Source organism: Polistes dominula, unplaced genomic scaffold, assembly GCF_049000335.1.
Source record: "Polistes dominula isolate Pdom_NZ unplaced genomic scaffold, Pdom_raw_medaka contig_79, whole genome shotgun sequence".
Taxonomy (NCBI): Eukaryota; Metazoa; Arthropoda; class Insecta; order Hymenoptera; family Vespidae; genus Polistes; species Polistes dominula.
Window position 1 is genome coordinate 1,566,629 of NW_028300916.1, and position 24,382 is coordinate 1,591,010.

Sequence of the window (24,382 nt, forward strand, 5' to 3'; positions counted from 1 at the left end):
ATTTTCTTTTATTATTTAATATTTAAATACCTTCTATGTATACTAATATCAAAATTATAATAATTATGTTTTTTAATGTTTAAACAAAATTTTAGATTTAATATTTAATATTTAAATACCTTTAATACTATCACCAAAATTATAATAATCGTGTTTTTTATAATTTATAAAAATTTTATTCTATTATTTTTAATTATTAATTTATTTATTTTATTTATTTTTATTTTTTAATATTTTTACTTATTTATTTTATTATTTAAGGTTTAAACAAAATTTTAGATTTAATATTTAATATTTAAATACCTTTAATACTATTAAAAAAATTATAATAATCGTGTTTTTTAAAGTTTACAAAAATTTTGTTCTATTATTTTTAATTATTAATTAATTTATTTTATTTCCTTTTATTTTTTATTATTTTTACTTATTTATTTTATTATTTAATATTAAAATACCTTTAATAGTATCACCAAAAATGATAATAATCGTTGAAAAAAAACACACACACACACTCGATTAATAATTTCTATCTTGTCTTCTGTTTTATTCTTCCGTCTACTAACTGAGAAGATTTGACAAATTATCCTCTTTCAAAAATTACAGCTAGTGAACATTACGTCATTCTTTACAACAAGACTGATGGAAACATACTAAAGAATATAAACGAATGAAAAATAAGTCGCATGATTGAAGACAAGAGACGTAATCATTGCAAATGACAATGAATATGTACTTGTAAATTAAATCAAATGTTTTTTAAAACTTATGACTAATCACAAACACATTTGTATTTTTTCTTTCACTTATTAATCCTAAAAGCGTTTTAATTTTTTTGATGTACTATTGACATTACATTACATATTACACGTGAATTTATTTTCTTTTCTTTATTTTTTTTCTTATTTTTCATTTATTAGATCGAGTCATAAATAACTTCCGTTTTTTATGAGACAAAGAATGGCGTTTCTGCGACTGTTAAGTGCAAGACACCTTTCATGGAGTTTTTTTTTTTTTGCACTCTTTACAATTGTTCAACGTATCTATTGGATTTTGCTCCAATATTACCTTTAAAAGGTTCATCAAAGTCGAAAATACGTTGCTGCACTCGGTTCATCTTTTAAGATCGTATCTCCAGAACGGAATTTTACAAACCAATTTCTGACTGTCCTATCAGTTATCAGTCCTGCACTGTATACGCTGCATATTTTTTCAGTTGCCACTTTAGTGCTATTGCCTTGTTTCAATTCTTAAAGCATTACATGTCGAATATGCACTTTTTACTATCCATTTCAGTGGTTAAGAAAAACGTTTAAATGTAACATTGACTGCATAAAAAAGTTGACAGAAAACTAACTGAATTCTCATCTATATAGTGATATCGAAAATCCGTTTGTTTCGGTGACTTATAATAGGTAAATACGTAAAATAGATTCTCTACATAGTTGCATCGGAAGTTACTTATGACTCGACCTAATAGTTGTGACATATGTTCAAACTTTTAACATAAAGAACACAATTTCTTTCGTAAATGTCACCAGATTGATCATCACGCCTTTACACACGTATTATATCATATGATATATATATATATTTTTTTTTTGTTATTAAATCGAAACGCTAAATCAAGTTATAAAAGTTTTCTTGATAGTTAAAAGTCAGTTTATTTTCTTGCAAAACGATTGAACTCATTTATTTTAAGAACACGAAGGTTTTCTACCACTACACATCGAGCTATATTAATCTTCTGACGTCATTGATAAATAGTTTACACGTTGTGTGAGAAAGATAGCATGATATTAAATGTTAAATCTCAACGATGTCTCATTGAAAAAAAGAAAAAAAGAAAATAAGAAAAAAAATTGTCTACTTCTGTGTGTATAATATCATAGAATACAGATTTATGAGAATGATTATGATCATTTTGTAATAATGTTTCTTTTACGAATAATACATACTGTGAAAAGTGTAATGGTGGAACGAGGTTTATTTTTCAATGATCGAACATTCTCAATAATATTGTTTTTTTACTTTTACAATTCGATCGTTGATCGATTATTTTATTATTATATTTTTGTAAAATTATTCCTTGAAAAATATGAACAACTTTTTTTCTTCATTTTATTCAATGTATTTATATTATATTGATAAATATAATTAACAATATGAAAGATTAGAGTTCAATGATTTATTATATATAATTAATTATAATATATTATATTATCTTATATAATTAAAATATAATTTGTTATTATATAAAATTGGAATATTAATATTATAATTTATTATATAATATAATATATTTTATATAATTAAAATATTAATATAATTTATTATCATATAAAATTGGAATATTAATATTATAATTTAGTAAATAATATAATATATTATATGTAATTAAAATATATTTTTTTATTATATAAAATTGGAATATTAATATTATAATTGATTATATAATATAATATATTTTATATAATTAAAATATAATTTACTATCATATAAAATTGGAATATATTAATATTATAATTTATTATCATATAAAATTGGAATATTAATATTATAATTTATTAAATAATATAATATATTATATGTAACTAAAAATACAGTTTTTTATTATATATAATTGGAATATTAATAATATAATTTATTACATATAATTAATTATAATATATTATATTATATGTAATTAAAATATATTTATTTTCAGTGATAGAGTTAAAAATAAAACAAAAATTGTAAGAAACGTCACGCGAATAGAATATAAAATAATTTAATCTCATCTTTTGTAGAAGATATGGAATTTAGAAAAACAATAAAAATAAGAGTAAGAGAAAAGAAGGTAAGTTCTCGCACCTGAGCGTTACTGGTGAGAGGTCAGGCATGGATGCCCCTTTTCTAGAAGGCACCTAGTGAAATATTGCTACTGCAGGTTGTGCCGCAGTGTGTTGTGTTCGAAGTAGAAAAGAGCAAGCAAGCAAGAAAGTATTCCAATGGTTAGGAAAACACACGGACACGTATCCTCAGGGAGAACTTGCCTACCTACCAACCTACCTACCAGTAGTAAGTTGGTAGATGCGTTTCAGGTTTTACGATCCTTTTTACGCGCTATATCGTCCGCCGCCCTATCCCTGACCCTTTACACATCCTACTTTATACCATGCCTTGTGATAAACTGGAAAAAACGTACAAGCTACCACCACCTACTGTGACCGAACACGGATATCTTCTTTCAACTATTCATTCTTTCTATTATTATTCCATTGAGAAAAGAAATAAAAAAAGAAAAGAGAGAAAGAAAGAAAGAAATACAAAATATACATTATATAAATATATAATATATGTATGTTATAATATTATAATATTATAATATTATATAATAATATATTACATAAACATATATATATATATATATTTATATTTTATTATGTAATATTATAATATATTATATATATTATAAATAATATATTATATTATATGTATTATATTACATATTATACATATATTATATTATATATATTACATATAAAATATATTATAATTATAATAATATATTATTTTAATATAATAATTATTATTAATCTAATAAATAATAATTATTAGTTAATAATTAATAATTAATAATTATAATCTAAATAAGATAATAATTATATATATATATTATATATATTTTATAATTATTAATATATATATATATTATAATATTATATAATAATATATTATTATATAATATGTAATAATATCTTATATAATTATCTATTATATTATAATACTATATACTATTATATTATTGTATTATTAATTATAATAATCTATAATAATTATAAACTTATATATATATATATATATATATATATATATATATATGTTATTATTATTATTATATGATATATAAATTATATATAATATTATATTTATATAATATATATTTGTAATATACATTACAAATTATTGTTGTATTCCAAAATGTTATACTACAAACAAATTATAAATTATATATTTCAATCGTTTTATTATTCTTGATAAACTGTGAATTAATTATATACAATATTATTATAAAATACATTCTAATATCTATATATAGGTAAATATGTTTATGTAAAACCAAAAGCATACCATGTATATATCTCTTTCATATTACTTACTGGCATTAACGATAAGGATAATTATTTATCTAATATTATCTTAACCTTGATCGAGAATAGAAAAGCAGGGAATCTCGTGTTCCACTTGTATCGATCTATCGGTTATTTTTTTTCATATTTTTTCTTTTCCTTTTTTTTCTCTTTCTATCGTTAATATCACGTTTCTCTAACAAATACAAATCAACAACAGTAAAAACAAACCCCCTTTAATAATTGTTCAATTTATTTCTATACGATATACACCAATTTCAAGAATATTATATTATACAAAAATCAATCCTTCAATGAACTAACAATAAGCAATTAATTTCAATCCAATTATCAACATTTGTTTGTATCGAATTATTTGAAATAATACAATTATCTGAGACCATTAAGAAAATAATTATGGGTTATTATCAAATGTTTTTTATTAACACTATGATCTTCACGGTGCATCTATGCAAGAACTATCTGTTGTATGCCAGTGGTAGCACTTTGGTACCATTTAAAAAAAAAAAACCAAAAAGTAACATTTGAATTATATTTCGTGTTTGTTTGGGAGAACATAATAACTATAAAATTGTACTTATTTAATGAAGAATTGAAGTAAGACAAATTTTTATATAACATATTTTAATTAAAACAATCAATATTGCTGTCACCTTCTAAATTTTGTAAAAATCCCAAAATTTCCAAGCTATTTTGTCGACATTGAACAAAAGAAACATATGTGCCCATAATTATGAAAATGGTTTAACAATAAGTCAAAATTAAAAAAAAAAAACACATTATTTTAAACTAAATAAATTCAATATAATTTTCAAGATATTGTCAAAAATGAATCGTCAGATAATGTTTATTATTTCAATATTACATAGAATTCATATAGTGTTCAAATAGAAATCTTTAAATATCTCGAAACAAGAGATACATGACTTAGACCCCTTTTATAATTATGGGCACATATCCTAAGATCTGCGGAAGGCATTATGTTCAAACTAAATTGATAAAATTTAAATATTAGAAAAACAAAAAAAAGAAAAGAAAGATAAAACTTGAAAGACAATTTTTTCGAAGGAGAGGAGTAAACGTTTTCTAGAAACAGTGCAAAGTCGAATAAATCGATACAAGAATATCTCTCTCTCTCCCCCCCCTCTCTCTCTCTCTCTCTCTATTTCATATATATATATATATGTATGTCGTTAGACAGAAAAGTGTCTGCGCTTAGTCACGAACATGATTCTGTACCTGGCACAAGAATAACATCGTGCTACGAAAACCGTCGACACAATGACTACCTAGCCGTCCTTTGTTCCATCCCCTCGATTACAAATTGATTAAACGATGTGTATCGACGTTAGAGAAGAAAGAGAGAGAGGGGGAAGGAGAGAGAGAGAGAGAGTCCCACCCCCAATAAAACGACCTTGAAACTTCCACCGTCGCTTCTGAGTTAACTCTCTCTTCTTGTTCACCTATTATGAAGGAGAATTTTACTTTCACGAATAATCGACAATATTAAGCTAATTTATTATCTAATTATTACACTGTTATATTTATTATAATATATGTAGGGAAATTTTATTTAGGGTGAGAGGTGCGTGGTCAACATACACCTAGTTTAATCCTACTAATAAGATTTATTTAAAACAGGTATTAGAAAAAGTACAATATTAGTTTCACAATCTTACGGTTACAACTTAGATGAGCGACTGTATTCTTACAACTGATACAACTGCGACTGTTACAACTGATGTCTAACTACGGCTACGACTGAGACTGCTTTACTTCTACGACTGAGACTGCTTTACTTCTTATTTCTTTCCACGTCTTTTATATCAGAAATAATCTACACCCCTTCTGAGAGGGAAGAAGCTTACAAATCTTACTGACCAATAGCATAAGGATCCACCCCCTAGTCAACCGACAGATACCGCCTACGGTTTTCGGTAGTGGGAACTATGCATACAGAAACTTAATCTAGCACATCGGAATGTTACCCTTTTTTATGGTATCGCATATGCTTACACAGGTATCTGAAATTCTTCAAAGGGTCCCGACACTGCCCACATGGTTTTTTATTGCATCAATATATCCTGATAATCCTTAAGGTTCGTTTATGGTTTTATGGCCTACCTGATCTTTTCTTTTAGTCTGAATAGAGTTTTCCTTTTCAATAAAATAAGATATACAGAAAGGACTGATTACTAGTTTTTTTTTGTCTACACCTGCTAAACTTAAAACTCTTCTACATATATATATTAGGTCGAGTCATAAGTAATTTCCGATGCAACTATGTAGAATCTATTTTTCGGATTTACCTACAATAAGTCACCGAAACAAACGGATTTTCGATATCACTGTATAGATGAAGATTCAGTTAGTCTTCTGTCAAATTTTGTATGCAGTCAATGTTACATTTAACCGTTTTTCTTAACCACTGAAATGGATAGTAAAAAGTGCATATTCGACATGTAATGCTTTAAGAATTGAAACAAGGCAATAGCACTAAAGTGGCAACTGAAAAAATATGCAGCGTATACGGTGCAGGATTGATAACTGATAGGACAGTCAGAAATTGGTTTGTAAAATTCCGTTCTGGAGATACGATCTTAAAAGATGAACCGAGTGCAGCAACGTATTTTCGACTTTGATGAACCTTTTAAAGGTAATATTGGAGCAAAATCCAATAGATACGTTGAACAATTGTAAAGAGTGCAAAAAAAAAAAAAACTCCATGAAAGGTGTCTTGCACTTAACAGTCGCAGAAACGCCATTCTTTGTCTCATAAAAAACGGAAGTTATTTATGATTCGATTTAATATATATAAATATAAATATGAAACTTATGTTCACTTGGCAAACCACCATTTACTCGAGCAAATATTTTCACGACCCCCCCCCCTGGGTTATAGACTCCTTATGTTATCTTCTTTTTCACTATCATAAACTCTCATAGATATATACCATTCACGTAATGTTGCCAAACTGGTTTGAAATTAATTTTGAATTCTTGTTGCATGTCTCTAGGAAGTTTTTCATTTTCTTAACATTTTCTACAACTGTCCATATGGGATATCGTGAATTGTATTTTGAGAAATTCTGAGCAAAACTATTTCAAATTTTTCAAGACATAAAGGAATCATTTCATTTGTATATGTAAGTACATTAAACGATCAAATATATAAAGAAAGGTAAGAATGTGTGAAAGATGTGTTAAATAGAATTTAAAAATAAAATGAATGAATGAATGAATGAAAGAAAGGGTTGTAAGAAGAATGAAGAAAAAAAAAGAGAATTTAATTTCTATTTTCTTTCTTTTTCTTTTTTTTTTTCTAGTCAGAACGCAAGACCCATTATTTCTTTCTTTTCTTTTCTTTTCTTTTCTTTTCTTTTCTTTTCTTTGTTTCCCCTCTTGGTTTTTGTCTAACAAACGAGTTGAAATCCGTGAAGTGTCTCGAGCGAATTATATGTCGAGCAAATGAATTTTGACGTTTTAAACTTAGGGGTAGAAACGTAGTATAATGTAGAAAATGACTTCTACCCTCACGTAAACGTCGAGATAAATCCTTGATAGTTGAAAAGATAAAAGGTTATGGTGTAGAGTTGTATATTTTTGTAAAATCTCACTTTTATGGGCATACTACTTTTACATTTTCAATATTATATTATATTATATATTATTTTTTAAGACATATTTTTCATCAAATCTAATATTACGTTGACATTTATTTCAAAGATTTCATCAATCATAGGATTTTCTTATTCTTCATCTCGCACATTTTATCATTTCAACGTTTTTTTGGATTTTGTGTTACAATATATAATATAATATACATTAATTATATATATTTATATTTATATATATAGGACAAGGATAAGTATCATATATTGGTACTTATATAAAGGACAAGTATCATATATATATTGGTACTTATAATTATTTATATTAAATAAACTTTTTTAATATAATTTAATAATAAATTAAAATTATTTTTAATAATTTAAATAATTTTTTTTATAAATATTATTAAAATAAAATAAAATATTAATAAAATAAAATAATAATAAAATAAAATAAAATACTAATCAAATATTAACAAAATAAAATAAAATACTAATAAAATATTAATAAAATAAAATAATAATAAAATTAATATTAAATTTATAATAGATAAATTTAACCACTCAGAATATGGTTGGTAACAATTTTCTTCAAAAAATAAATTAAATTGAATACCATTTGTAAAATATTTTAATTATTTGTACAATACTGCTATTTTGCTATTTTGCTATTTTTGTTTATTTAAATCCATTCCGAATGAATACTTTTTGTTAAGACAACCTACACATGTATATTTCTATATATTTCTTTTGCTGTCTCTATAATTGTAAGTTCACCACAGCAAATGAACAAGCTGACAACGAGCAAGTTACATAGGTAAAGTATTTAAGTATGTATGTGTTTATATACGTATACATAGGAGAAAGCTTTAACACCGCATTGCGTGGGAAATGTTCGTCGCAATGTTGAATATTCACGATCTAAGTACTGTATTTGTGTATATATGTGTGTGTGCGATGTAAAAGCAAACATGTACAAAATTTATACCCTGAGTTAGTGTGAAACGATTTTCGAAATACTATACGAAATCATCAATCGTAATGGGACATACAAGTTCCCATAGATTCTATCTATTCCTTTATCTTCCTTTGACGTGAATCATTCAAAAAAAAAACTAAAATAAAAAAAAATAAATTATTTCTTTACTTGGAAATAATTGATTTTTCAACTTTTCAACGATACAATCAAAGATTTCTATCAAATTATGATTTTATAATAAATATTATTATTTTATATAAAAATGTATAGAAAACTTTAAGGTAACACACAGTTCACTGATACAAATAAAAATAAAAATAAAATAAAACTAGAGTTTTAAAAGATTACAAGCACCCATGTATGTATAGCAAGCACAATTTTTAATCTTCGATAATAACATTAAAAAAAAAAAATAATCCTTTAACCGGTGTTGTATGCGAAGTTATAAAATAAAGTTGAAGTTGCAAAGTAAATCGAAATTTTTTTTTATTTCGCGTGCGCATTTAATATTCAATATATATATATATATATAAAATTTTTTTTTTTTTTATAATTGCACTACATCTACTAATAATTGTATTGTACCATAGTCGCGATAAAAAATAAGACACGAGACTAGTTTGCACGATATTGTTTTTTTCCTTACAAACGAATAACGAAGCTTATAATAATAACAATAATAATAATAACAATAATAACAATAATAAAAATAATAAAAATAAGAATAATAATAATATCTTATATAGTTTAGTTATGTTTAGAAACATATATATATATATATATATATATATATATATATATATATATATATATATATATATATATATATATTACTCTATAATTATATAGTATATTATTGATATATTATTATTATTATATTAATATAATTTTATTAATTATTATTATACTATATATAACTATTATTATTTAGTATTAGTTAACTATAATTATATTTAACTATTATTAATATATTATTATAATATATATATCATTGAAAAAATAAATAAAATAAAAATTGCAAATGCAAACTTGGAACAAAACGAATACTTGGGCATAGATGTGTGTTGTAACGTGTATTATAATGCTTATTGTAACGCCAAAGTTAAAAAGTATGTATGTACAATATAAGTGTGTATATTACTAACTTACACACGTATGTACAAAGGAACAAGGTAATGGAAAAAGTTAAGCGGAACCGTGGTAAAACTTCATATACGTATTTACCTATCTTACGAAATACACGTATGCATACACAACACATATAAACAATCATACATACATACATACATACATACATTCACATATACGAGAAATATCTGAAGAAGTTGAACATTTCTGAATTTTTATTTGAATTCATTGAAAAATCAAAATATGATTTTTACATTAGAAAGAAAAAAATAGAAATAATTGGAGGATGTGTAATAACACGTGTATACACAAACACATATACACACACATGTAAGTTCTATTTGAACTTAAGGTATAATAAGTATAATAGAGTATAGTTTATTAGTTATTAACATGGTGAAGCCAAGTTCCTCGCCTTTTTTCCACGAAGGGGGAAGTTCACGTACTACGTCACGAAGATCGATTCTTAACAGCCATGAGGTCGTGGACTGGAAAGTATTACTACGAGTAAAAATAAAAAAAGAAAGAGAAAACGAGAGAGAGAGAGAAAGAAAGAGAGAGAAAGAAAGAAAGATCATTTCGATTTATTATTCCACTTTGTTAAATTGGACAAATTTGTAATCCTGAATTTTATATAAAATAAGTTAGAAATTTAAAAACTGTAAAGATTGAACACACAAGTGAACCAACCCTCTACAAATTTTATTTTTCTTTTTTATTTCTTCTCTCTCTAATTTTTAACCACTTAATTATTTAATTAATTTGTTAAATAAATTAAATTTAATACAAATAATACAATAATATATATATATATATATATATTTAATTCAAATTATTAATTTATTATAAAAATTATATAATATATTATTTTATTTTTTATTTTCTTTTTATTTTATTTTTATATAATATATTATTATATATAATATTTATTTTTTATATATTATATAATATGTATTCTATTTAATGATATAAAAATTTTTATATAATAAATTATATAAAATAAAAATAATAGTTTAATTATATATAATTTTTATTATATAATATTTATTTTATATATTACATTATTATATTTTTATATAATATATATATATATAAAAATTTATGTAAAATATATTATAAGAAATATATTATTTAATATAAATAATATATTTAATACAAATAATTAAATTAAATAATTATATTAATAAAAAAATAATTATTATGCATTTGTGTAATTTTCTTTATATGTTTGATGGTTATTTTTATTAATTAAATAAAATCGAGTTGAATAAAAATAAAATTGCAAAAATGAGACAGTAAACCCACCCCTCTAAGAATGTTCCTTTTCTAATTTTTCAAAAAACTTTATTTTACTCAAATACCCAACTAATCATTACACACTTGTAATTTTCTTTATATTATGTTTAATTTATTATTTTGATTAGTTGAATAAAATTTACAAATAATTTTCACTAATATGGTATTGTACGTGATGTTTAATATATGGTCAATCTCAGTTAAATGAAAATTACAATATAAACGTAATAAACATGGTGAAACTCGAATATGGTATTTAATTGAATTACCAGAAAGACCATTAGAACATATATAGAAATGTTTTTACGTGTGTTAAAACCTGTGTTAAGAAAATTTCATTGTTTCTACCGTCTCACAATTTTCCCCCTGTGATTGTAAGTTAATATACAAATATTGTTGGAACCAATGGGAAAAGGGGAACTCGAGGAACATCTAACAAGGATAAGAAAAGATGGACAAACATAAAATACATGAATCTTATGGGAGGTTAAAGCTTTAAAGCTTTCTTATGTTACGTGCTTTTCGTTTTATTTGTTTTATTATTCTTTTCATCTATATTTTCTTTTTATATCAAAACATTTTTGGTCTTTCATCTTTTATAAATTTATTATTATACCATATGTTTATTATATATTATTTTGTCCATTACTTTTTGTCATTTCATTTTTATATACAAAAAAAAAAGATAAAAATATTAAAGGCAACTGAAAAGTAATCAAAATTTTGTTTGCTGGTAAAAAAGATTTATTTATTAAAGAAATTTTAAATGTTAATCAACAACAAATTATTTCATTCATTTCTAATACTTTTTACTTTACGTAAATTGTTCAATTTCCATTGTAAAGAGTCCTTCAATTTTTCATTGACACAATCTAAATGTGAGTGTACTCGACGAAGAAATTTTCATTACTTTTCGATATCCCTAACATTGGGGTTGATAAAAAAGTAATTTCCATTTTCTTTTTTGCCAACCTAATAATATTATATATATATTTATTATATTTATATTATTTATATTATTTATATAAATTTATATATTTATTATTTTTATATATTTATATTATTATAAATATTATTATATTTTATAATATATAATATAATAATATAATAATATATATATTATATATTACTATTATATTATTATAATATATATAGATACAATAATATAAATATAATTATATTATTATATCTATATATATTTATAATAGTATGTAATATATATATATATATATAATTATTATAATATTATTATAATTATTATTATAATTATTATATTATTATAAAAATATATATATTTATATATATAATAATAATAATTATTATTATTATATTATATAAATATATATAAAAATTATTATTATAATTATATATTATATATTATATATATAATATTATATTATATAAATATATATAAAAATTATTATTATAATTATATATTATATGTTATATATATAATATTATATTATATAAATATATATAAAAATTATTATTATAATTATATATTATATATTATATATACAATATATATCATAATTATTATAATAATAATGAAAATATATATATTAATTATATACATAATTTTATAATAATTTTCTAACTACCGAAATTACTTTCTTGCCAACTCAATATAATAGAAAACGGAATTTGATATCTAATTCTAATCTGATCCATTTAAATCAATATATTTTGGATATATCCAATTATTATATCATTTATTATTTATTTATTTTTCATTTACTCGATTATACACGTTCCTTTGTGTACAACCGAGTAAAATTCAATTAAACATTTACCCCTATTTTCTCTCTTCCTCTCTTGCTTCTATTTTTCATCTACCAAAGTATTATTATTCTTTTTTTTTTTTTTAATTTATTTAATTAACTACACTCTCACTCTCTCTAACACATTTTTTATTTGTCAAATAAAAATAGTAGAGATCAAAATAAAAAATATATTCATCGTATTTTACATTTGATTTTTAGAAAACAACTAAAATATTAATTGACGTTTGATTATTCCCAAAATTCAATGGGGTTGAGATGAAGTCTGGGGGTGAAATGGGAGATAAAAAACGAAATGGGAAGTCGTCCATTCGATGTAAACGAATTCGAACATTGAATTTTACATTTCTGTGTAAAAAAAAAAATTAAAAAAAAAAGAGAATCCTGTCAATACGAGTATCTCTAACTATTCGATAATAGAAGAAGTAAACGAACAAAAGGATCCCCCCGCCCCCACCACCCCCTCCCATAGTGATGCTGGTGAGTATCCTCCCTTCTGCATTCGGCAGTCGAATTCAACCAATAGGTTTTTTTTTTTTTTTATTCTAGTTAAACGCAAATAAAAAAAATAAAAAAAAGAACCAAGCAAGCACCGGTGGTTCTTTCTCAACGGTTTAACAAAAGCCGTGTGTCGTCGTGGAAAATGTATTTCTCTACCATTGTAAAAGTGGATATGCGCGCGCACAATTTCCCCGGATTACTTCTAACCGAAGGGTGAAAGAGGACGAAGGGGTGGGAAGAAGAAGAAGAAGAAGAAGAAGAAGAGGAGGAGGAGGAGGAGAAGGAGGACCTCGTGTCTCTCGGACTGTTCTCGACTTTCGAGAAAGAATTAAAATGCAACTAAAAATCGTTTACTTTAAGATCAAAAATTATTTATGTAATATGTGTGTATGTGTGTCTCTGGTGTGTATGTTAAAATTTATATGAATTTTTAAAACACGAAGAGAGTACTACGTAAAATTTGGAAAAGTACAAATTCAAATATATTTTTCATTATTTTGTTTTGTCAATAAAATCATGAAAAATTAAAATTCTAAGGTTAATCAATTTAATATCTAATAACTGTAAAATTATTTTTAATTATTTAATAATTATCTTAAATATTAATTATTAATAATATTTAAATTTTAATTATAAAATATGAATATGTTTATTAATTTAATTTAAATATTAAAATAATTTTTAATATTTACTGTTAATATAAAAATAATTTTAAAGAAATTAATAAATGGTAATAATAAATATAAAATATATATAATATATATATATTAATTTAAAATATATAAAATTAAAATATATAAAATATATAAAATATTATAAAAAAAATATATTATACATTAATTATTTTAAATTTGATATATAAATATATAGTAAATATATATAATATATATATTTTATAATTATTTTATTATATATTGGGTTGACAACTAAGTAATTGCGAATTTTTTAATATGTGTAAAACACATTTTTTTGTCAACACATTTTTAACACAATAAACTACACTTTTTAAGGAAAATAATTAATACAATTCACAATTACCTAATTATCAAGCCAACATAATAATAATAAATAAATAAACGATATTATTATTAATTAAATCATTCAAATCAATTTATGTATAGAATAATAATAATAATAATATTGTGTTTGTGTGTATGTGTGTATGTGTATGTGTGTGACTATTTCATATAACCATTTGTACTTTTTCTTGACGATAAACTAACATAAGTGATGTGTATAGAGCAAGATAAGAAAATAGAGAGAGAGAGAGAGAAAGAGAGAGAGAGAGAGAGTCCATAAGGGTAAAATAACACATCGATTCTACCAACTACAACCCTTGGATATTATACATATCTTATTACATAGTTTCACGAGCGTAGAAAAAAAAAAAACATGAAACAAAAATGTAGTATTACCAACAACACGCGAAAAAGCTTTCAGTAATTTGGCAAGCGAACGTATAATCTACAGGTTTTCGAACAACCCCCTCTCAACCCTTACTGGTGGTGTCTGATTTGTTGGCATGGAATAACGACGAACATTTTTCACGCATCATAAAAGTATTTTCTTTTTTTTTGGGGAGGGAGGAGTGGGGGGAGGGTGAATTTTCTACAAACTTAACTTTTATAAAAAAACATTCATTAATAATATTACGCGTAAAAATTGTTGAATTTTATTTGAACATTCAATTTCATTTCATTTCACACAAAATAACCGTTCGTTTCTTCAAATTATTTTGTTTTATCTTTATTCTTTTTTTTTTTATTTAAATATTATTTATATCAATGAGAAATAAATTTGTAATCTTTTTATTTTATCCCGTTAATTCTTGATGGCAAGATAAAAAAGGAAAGAAAACGGTTGATTAAAGAATACTAATTTTATGATAGTAATGACGCAAATGTATGTGCGTGTGCGTGTGTGTGTGTGTGTGTGTGTGTGTATGTGTATTACGACGGTCACGGTATTTTTTTCTATCAAACTTGTAGAAAGAAATAAAAGAATTAAAATGTATGTGTGTTTCAAGGAAACAGTTTCACAAAGGAAATAAAATGTATACGATTTTACTATACCAAGAATAATTAATAATAATAATAAAATACTTTACTAAACTGAAATAGATGTGTCTGAGATATTACATATTTTATATTACGTTAATATCATGCTAAAAAAAAAAAAAAAAAAAAAAAAAAAAAAAAAAAAAAAACCATTTCTTTTAATCTGTTAAGCAAGAAAATAATAAAATTTGTTCGAATATACAATCAATCTATAAAATTATCTTACTAGTAAGATAAATGTCATTCAGTTCTTAATAGAATTATAAATGAAATAACTTAGTAAGTAAAAGAAAATAATTCAAAAGGGTAAAAAGAAATTGTGCAAAACTCTGTGAAACGGAACAACGATCGCGCGCCATTGCTGTGTTTAGACTTTCAAGTGCTTCCACGATCTTCGATCATAATTCGTGGTGCTCGTTCTTTCCCAATATCTTGAGGAATTATAGTTCAGCGTCATAAGACCTTGACGATAATAATCCGATTGAAGTAACCGATGATCTTTGTTAACACTTTGTTCTTTCATAAATAACCCCCACCCATAACAGTTTATTCATTAATTCATTAATTCATTCATTTATGTATCGTAACAAGAGGCCGATACAAAAGATGCAACTAATGATTGAAAATTTGAACCTCAAACTAACAACCAAAGAGATATAAAATAATGATTTGTTTAAACACCAATTTATTAGATAATATTTCAATTGATAATTTACCCCCGTCGGGTTTAATCACCACTCAACATCCTACTAAAACTACCCCCTACAAAATAATCCTCTCTTGAAACAGTCAAGAAATGAAACGAATGGAAAGGAAATAAAATATAAAATATAAAAAAAACAGTTAGTTAATTTCACATTGATTCTAAACTTACGTCTATTATCATCATCATGATCATTATCATCATCACCATCACGTTTGTAGAAGAAGGTCGTCGTATTCACGTGTAGTATCAAGGTGGATTATCGTAGTAGTAGTAATAGTAGTAGTAGTAGTAGTAGTAGTAGTAGTTGAAGTTAGCGAACCGATCGCTATGGCGTCCCATAGTAGTAGTAATAATAATAATAATAATAATAATTTAATTGACAAAAGTCAAATTTTGAAATCACGAGAACAATTAGTAATACGAAGAATAAATTGTTAGATAATTAATAAGAAGATGAAGAACAAGATATTGTTTGATAAATAATATAAATAATATTAATAATAAAATATATAAAATAATAATAATAATAATAATACGTTTTGATTAACTTTACCGACGGCACCACCAGCAATGGCGAACGTTCGTAGTGAATCGCGTAAACGAATGACAAGCAGCAGCATCGCCCCAGTTGAACACCGAGCTCGCGACTGTTCGCGACTGCCGCCACTGCTGTTAGCACCGAGGCCGAGGCCTCAGCCGGGGGTTGCATATCCTCGAGTTCACCGGTTCAATCGGCGACTACATATATCTCTAATACTAGTTTTGTCTTACTTATACACCCCCCACTAAACTAACGATGCGCCATCTCACGAGACTTTACTTCAACTACCTTTCTACCAACCCCTTTCCTATTCCTTTACCCCTTAGTGCTGGTATTGGTATTGATGGTGTTGGTATTTGCTGCTAGTGGTGGTGGGTATCGTTCAACCCTTATTCTCAACGCGCAAACTCATTTTCAACTGACACGAGACTTTATATACCCCATTCGTTTTTTTTTCCTTTTTGTTTTTTTTTTTTACTTCCAAAGATACTTCAGTTTTTATGTTGTTATATTTCGTTGAGATTTTTCTTTTTTATAAATTATTCCTTTTCTCCAATGATAAATAATCTAATAGTGTGATACTAGTATTTATATGAAATTAATTATATAATGATAAATAAATAAAAAAATAGAACCGATCAATTGTATTAAGTTTGTATTTGATCTGATCAACTAACTTTACTTCAATACGAAAGCAACAAAATCCTTAATAATAAATTATTCGAGAGTTTCAGTAATTATTATAAATAATACATTATTTCATTTTTGTCTAGAATTTGTGACAAATTATTTACCCCGTCAATAATACCCCGTAAAAATCATTTTCTCTTTTACTATCTAAAAAAAGGAAAAAGAAAAAAACAAACAAATGTCTATATCAATCAAATCGTTTTTCTTTTCATCCCTTTTTCCGTATGTGTTCATTACCACCACCAACCATTGGTTTTTTTCGATTTCAGAAAATTGTACAAGAACACAACTTCGATACGCACAAACAACAACAAACGTCGTCAATTGGTACGATTGTCTTTGCTCGAATACGCCTTTATACGTGACAGATCAAAAAACTATTTTTAACATGCGTTTTCCTATTCCCATTAGCTTCTTTTTCTTCTTCCTTTTCTCATTTTCTAATTTTTCTCTCTTTGATAAAAAAAAACATAAACCAGAAACATTATCATTTACCCCCTGTACACATGTATTAACATCAGACAACACAAATCAAGTTGTCAGTTACACAGTAGAAAAAGCATAAATATGATCAGACATATTTTAATTGAACTTTTACAAAATGCATGAAAATATTCTTTTCCCCATTTAAAACTTCAAACTATGTTATACAGATAAGTACTAAAAAGTTATTACAGAATAAATATAAAACGAGTGACAGCAGTGAAAGAGAGAAGATGCATAAATTCATTGGAAAAATATACATATAAATCAATGAAAGTGTAAGCACGAAATATGTATGTAGGTGGTGGTACAAGTCTTAAAATTCAAACAGTTAGCAAAATTTCTATCTCTGACGTATTTGGTCTGACCTTGAACCAGTTTCCTAAACTCGTGGCAACGTCTAATATCAACTTCCGTTGTCAGACAATACTTCTTCTATTTCCTCATAGTCGTCATCGTTGTCCGTTGTTGCAGTAAAAGTAGCTTTGCTTTCATTATCACATTGATTCAGGAAAGAAGAAATATATATATAGGAATAGTGAAAGATATAGGGTAAGACAAATCGTTCAGGAACACCATTTAACTTGGGTTTTATTCTTAGCACGACCTAAAGACTAAACTAAAGACTTTACCTACCTGGCTTTGAAATGAAACTTAAGGTACTTGCACTCTCTCTCACACCCATTTTAACCTTGGCTCAACAGGTTCGCTTCGCGTGCCGGATGTACTTGCATTCCGGAAGTCCACTCATCGGCTTGGTGGAACGAGACGTTATCGCATTTAACTCAACTAACGCATCCAAGTTCATCCAAGAGCGAAATTTTCCACGATTTTAGGATATTAATGATAGATTTACAATTGATTGAACACACCTTTTCAATCTATCATTGAGAAAATGAAAAATATATATATATATAAATTTATCTTACGATTAAATTAAATTGAAAAAGAAAGAATATTTTGTTACTGTTAACTCTTTGAGGCATGGTGTGGATTAAAAGTGTCCCACCTTTTTGATACATCGTAATGCACATGGTGGAACATTTTTAGTCCCATCTCGAAATAATATTATTGCAATTTCTACACGTGCTCATAAGTTTCTATTTCATCTTCTTTATACAAAGCAATTGATTATTAATTCTTCGTTATTAATTTTTTGTTTTTTTTTTTATCTTTTTACATTATGTTATATATTTATTAATAAAAAATATATAAATTTGGTTTCATTTAAAACGTAATCAAATTTTGTATGCAACATAGGGCTATTTTATTATCTGAAATTCTGTGCCGCAAAGAGTTAAAGGATATTAAAGGATAAAGAAGAATATTTGAAAATATACATGAGATTATCGTGACACAAAATGATACCAGAAGTTGAAATTATTTTACGATGATCTAATCATATTTGACAAAAGAGTATGTATATAGATATATATATATATTATTATTATATACATCAGGATAATATAAGAAACCCTGGAAACATGATCGTGGATTACGTGGATACGGAGATTTGTTTTTTTTTTTTAGGGCCGATATATATTTAGGAATCCTTCGATAAATCATAAAAAAATTTTAGGCCGTCTATTTTCGTTTTTCTTATCGGTTTCACATTATACATTCATTTTTTGCACGACGTAATTTTTGTCATCATTATCGGATAGTTGTTTTATATATATATAACAAACACGTATATTATTATTATTATTAATATTATTATTATTATAATTAATAACTAACTAATCAGCACAAAGGGAGTTTCGACGAAGATAAGTACAAAATTGCTTAAAAAGCTAATTTACAAAAAAAAAAAGAGAGAAAAAAGAGGAAGAAAGAAAGGAATACAAAAAAATACACACACACACATACACATATACAAAGAACGCTCAACTAGGATCGAAAAAATTATAAACTCGATCGGGATTGTGCGAATGATCAAATCTTTCTTTCTTTCTTCTTTTTTTCTTTTTTTTTTTTTTCTTGAAACAGTCTCCTCTATCGGTTTTTTTGTTTTTTCTTGTTTCCTTTTCTTTGTTTGATATTTCACAATTTTCTTATTAACAATTTGGCGTGTTAAAAATTTATCGACTATGTGTTTTTAATTAATAACAGATAAAACATCGCGAAATAGAATCGAACGATTATACAATCAAGTATTGTTTTTTTTTTTTTCTTTAGAACTCCTAGAATCCTCAACCGATTTGGGATGTGAAATTTAGTTCATTCGATTTATTCGTGACACGAGAAGATATAAAAAGACGTCAAAAGTTTGTAATTTTTTTTTTTTTTTTTTTTCTAGAAATGAAAACCCCGATCCTCATATTTTGGTACAATGATTTCATTATTTCTATTTTCAAGGCCAGAATAAGAGACTCCGGATTATCACAGAATTCATTTGCTCATTTCTTTTCTTTTATTTTCTATTCGGTTCTTTTTGTTTCTTTTTATTATACACACCGTTTCTTCTTTTTATTTTATTTTATTTTATTTTATTTTATTTTATTTTATTTTATTTTATTTTATTTTATTATTTTTTTTATATTCTCTTCTCCCTCGTTTTTATATTTCATCTTTTTCTATTTACTTAAAATAATTCACACTCGGAACGAGATGACTATAATCACTAATATTTATAATACGTTTGGTCTTCCATTTTGTGAAAGGTTTCTTCTGCTATACACCGACACACACATATGTAATAATATTAAATTTCTTTCATTTCGTTGAACGAAAGTTAATAATTGACAATATATATTTATGTATGTATGTATGTATGTATGTATGTATGTATGTATGTATGTATGTATGTATGTATGTATGTATGTATGTATGTATGTATATTACCTATTTTAATTTATTTTTATTTTATATTCTTTCAATGGATGATTTTATAACTTGGTCCACTTTGCCGGTTCTATCATTAACGAAACCTTTCAACACGGAACTCCTAAAATGATTTTTTTTTTTTTTTATATACAATGATCACAATTCATCTTCAACGTTCTCTCCAACTTGAAAATCTTCTTCAACTTCTTCTTCTTTTTATTCAAATTTTCTTTTTATAATCTCAATATAACCGCTAGATCAATGTAAATATAAATACGTAGTATATATGTGGATAAATTTATGTATGTATGTATGTATGTATGTATGTATGTATGTATGTATATGTATGTATGAACGTGTACTAAAACGTTTGTAAATATGCGTTTTTCTTTTTTTTTTAATATTACATTTAGTAATATTTAAAAAAAAGAATCTTTCATCATGAACTACATTTTCTTTCTCGACTTAAACAATCTTTTTTTTCTTTCTATGCGTTAGATAAAAACCTATGATCCATGATAAACGTATTCCTTGCACTAACACATTAATTAGTCCGTTGTTGGTTATTTTTTTTTTAACGTTGCGATAAAACGATTAAAAAACATGACGCGAGGGGAATGGTAGCTTAAAAATTAAATGCATTTCACGCGATCGTTCGATTCGATTTACGAAGTGTAACGAATGATTGATACGGTTTCTATGTCATGGATGTTAACAAACAAAAAAATAATTTTAAAAAAGGAAGATAAAGAAAATGAAAGAGAAAATAACCGCAAATATAATAATGAGACGTTATATCAAATGGCAACGTTAAATGAGATTCAAAGAGATATCGAATTGTTACAAACGATCGCATATATAATATGTACTTGCAATAAAATATAATATAATATAATAAAATAAAAATAAAAATAAAAATAACAACAATCGACGAATGTTATCGAGAAGATGAAAATTCGTGGGGGAACGTAAGAGAAATGAAAAGAAATCCGGGGATATTTGTTTTCTCTATCTCTTTCTATTTTGTTGTTGTTGTTCTTCTTCTTCTTCTTTTCAACTATCCATCGTGATCGTATTCAAGTTGCAAAAGACGATCGTGTCTTATCGAAAGTTTGGAGGATAGACCGAGGACAAGATGATCCTCGTGTAGCCAACACTACCGTTTGTGATTATGACTCGTTTTACTTTTGGGACTTTCCGTGGCAGAATCGTTGACGTCTCTTTTAGGTCTTAGAATAAAATTAAGATTGTGCGCAGTATTGACGGCATAATAAACATTAGCCGAATGTGGTAATACCATTTCGCGATCGGGTAAAACTTGAGCTAAAGTATATTGATCGGGACTACCCTCAATTCCTAATTTAAGCATAGCGTTTCTTATTACTTGGGGAGTCCTCTCATTATTAGACAACATGATGGATTTATAAAGCACCACACCGTCCGTCTCAACGTTCTCGCTTTCCATGGTAACCTTGATGATATAAAAATCCGGTGAATTTTTATGGGAATGACTCGGACTCGAAAGTCCAACCAAATTCGGTGTACTTCCATTAGCCGTCAACGAAGAAGTTCCACCACCACTAGATGGTGGTGCCAAACGATTTGTTGCCATCGTTCCTCCCCCTCCTCCTCCGCCACCTCCACCTGAACTCAAGGATACGTCGAGTGATGGTAATGACGAACTAGACGAGGAACTTGACATTTGAGACGGTGACGTACGACGATCCAAAGAATTGTGGGGTGAACTTGGTAAAGAATCGAGATCGCAGTAAAATTGTGAACTGCTCGAACTAGAAGTCGATGCTATCGAATCGTTCTTCCGATGACCTTGATGATTCTATAAAACAAATTTCGATTCAATCTTCTTTTTCAAGATTAAGGCTAAGACTACAAATGAGAATCAATGAAATAGAGTTTTAATGATTTGCCTAACCTGTTTCTTTTTGCCCCGGCTATTTAAAGTGTTACCGGGTGGTGGTGGTTCTATTTGACAGCTCAATTTATACGCCTCACGATCATCCAAAACCACCACGGAATGGAACCAACGATCGAACGATTGATCCCTGCTAAAGTTGTAAGCGTTCGCAGCACCTTGAAGCAGTCTTATTCTTGCGAGTACCTCAAACTCCTTTCGTCTCTTATCGAAATTGATCAGACCGTCAGCTATCGTATCCGGGATAGCAGTGTCGATCATCGTGAGATCCGTAAGGAACGTGCCCAAGTACGGTATCGTGCCGTAACTGATGTTCTGAAATTAGTTTTCAACAAAATCTTTACAAGATATTTTGATTTTCTTATAAAAATATTCTAACCAATCAACAAACCAACCCATCAGAAAGATGGGTGGGTTATAATTGATAATATTTACATATTATAATAATCGCTATTTTAACGATTGATTGAAACTTACTCCGGCGTGAGTATTTTGCTTTTGAAATAATTTCTGAAGATGTCTGTCACTTCTACCAGCCGTATCAGCAAATTTGGCAGTACCTTCTTTAATTAACAATTCGCGTTGGGTCCATGCGTTATTTTCCTCAGAAAATATTCTTTCGAGTTCACGGAAAAGTTCGTGTTTTCTCTTGGCATACATTGCCAAGATTTTTCCAGCCTGTAAACCGGATTACTTTGTAGACCGGAAACAATTGCCTTCAGGCTACTGAAATTCTTGAGGACTCTCAATTCCTGTGCTATATCGATCCACGTTTCGAGAATTCTAGCACGATCTTGGGATTTCATCGTTGGTTCTGTCAAAATTGTTGATATAACTCTTAACGATACTGCGTTGAATTGATTGACCGTTGCCAAAACCGTAGCTGCCTCGTGATTCCTCGAACGATCTCTTCTCGACCAAACTGCACCTAAACATTGATGTGCTACGAGTTTTTTAAAAACTTCAGCATCCATACGTGTCAATTGTTCGGCAAAATGTCGTTGTGGAACTTCGGGGAACGTATAATTGACAATCCCTTGATCACCGTTCGAATTTGAACTTCCATGAACTCGATGATCATTGTCGTACACAACGCAATCTGAAAATTAATAACAAAATATTCAATTAGTATATTTACGTATTATGATACGTAATATATAATACACATTCAAATTAATATTTATTTATAATTGCAAATTAAATAAATTTATCTAATTTAATTTAAATATATAAAATATAAATATATAAAAATTAATTATATAAAACATATAACTACATTGAACTAAAATTTATTAAGGTAAATGTATAAATATTAATTATTATATTATTTAACCAATTTAATATAAATATATTATAAAACATAAGAACTCGTTCGTTTATAGTCTCAAACACCTTTTTTCTTTTTTTTATCCTTTTTTTTTTGCAGTGCTAATAATCATTAACGTGGAAATATAGAAAGATGATATCATCGACTAAACGTCATTAACGTTGTATTACGTTATTTCCGACCATAGTTAGTATGACACATCGAAAATGCGTTAATTATAATCCATCATATATATATATATATATATATAGAATTAGAATAATAATTTTTGATTTAAAATTCGATCAGAGTAGAGATAACAAATGAATTAGGAACTAATGGAAACTATTATATTCTATTTCGTGGGATTTATGTTAAAATGAAATTATTAATAGAATATTATTATTATTATTA

General features: G+C 26.1%; 2 protein-coding genes and 1 long non-coding RNA gene across 15 annotated transcripts in view; 1 reads left to right on the forward strand and 2 right to left on the reverse strand.

The window, feature by feature from the left end:
• dysc (whirlin protein dyschronic) overlaps positions 1-16,900 on the reverse strand; it is a 99,951-nt gene extending 83,051 nt beyond the window's left edge. For 7 of the 13 annotated variants that reach the window (XM_089170567.1, XM_089170566.1, XM_089170565.1 and 4 more), the window contains exons 1-2: positions 16,743-16,900; positions 16,358-16,514 (exon numbers count right to left, since the gene is read on the reverse strand). The gene's annotated coding sequence lies outside the window, so the exon portion shown is untranslated. Of the gene's footprint in view, positions 1-455; positions 631-16,357; positions 16,515-16,725 lie in introns of those variants that run through there. The other 6 variants (XM_089170570.1, XM_089170568.1, XM_089170558.1 and 3 more) reach the window with 5 other exon arrangements.
• A 69-nt stretch (positions 16,901-16,969) lies between these two features.
• LOC149033070 (uncharacterized) lies at positions 16,970-20,875 on the forward strand. The gene is made up of 2 exons (XR_016175994.1): positions 16,970-17,101; positions 17,690-20,875. It is a non-coding gene; the product is annotated as an uncharacterized LOC149033070 (long non-coding RNA).
• The window catches only part of Rgl (Ral guanine nucleotide dissociation stimulator-like), a 34,655-nt gene continuing 29,871 nt past the window's right edge, over positions 19,599-24,382 (reverse strand). The window contains 4 exon segments of the mRNA XM_015335762.2: positions 19,599-22,566; positions 22,663-22,977; positions 23,140-23,309; positions 23,312-23,761. Of these exon segments, the coding sequence (XP_015191248.2) occupies positions 21,886-22,566; positions 22,663-22,977; positions 23,140-23,309; positions 23,312-23,761 (1,616 nt within the window). The 3' untranslated portion in view covers positions 19,599-21,885.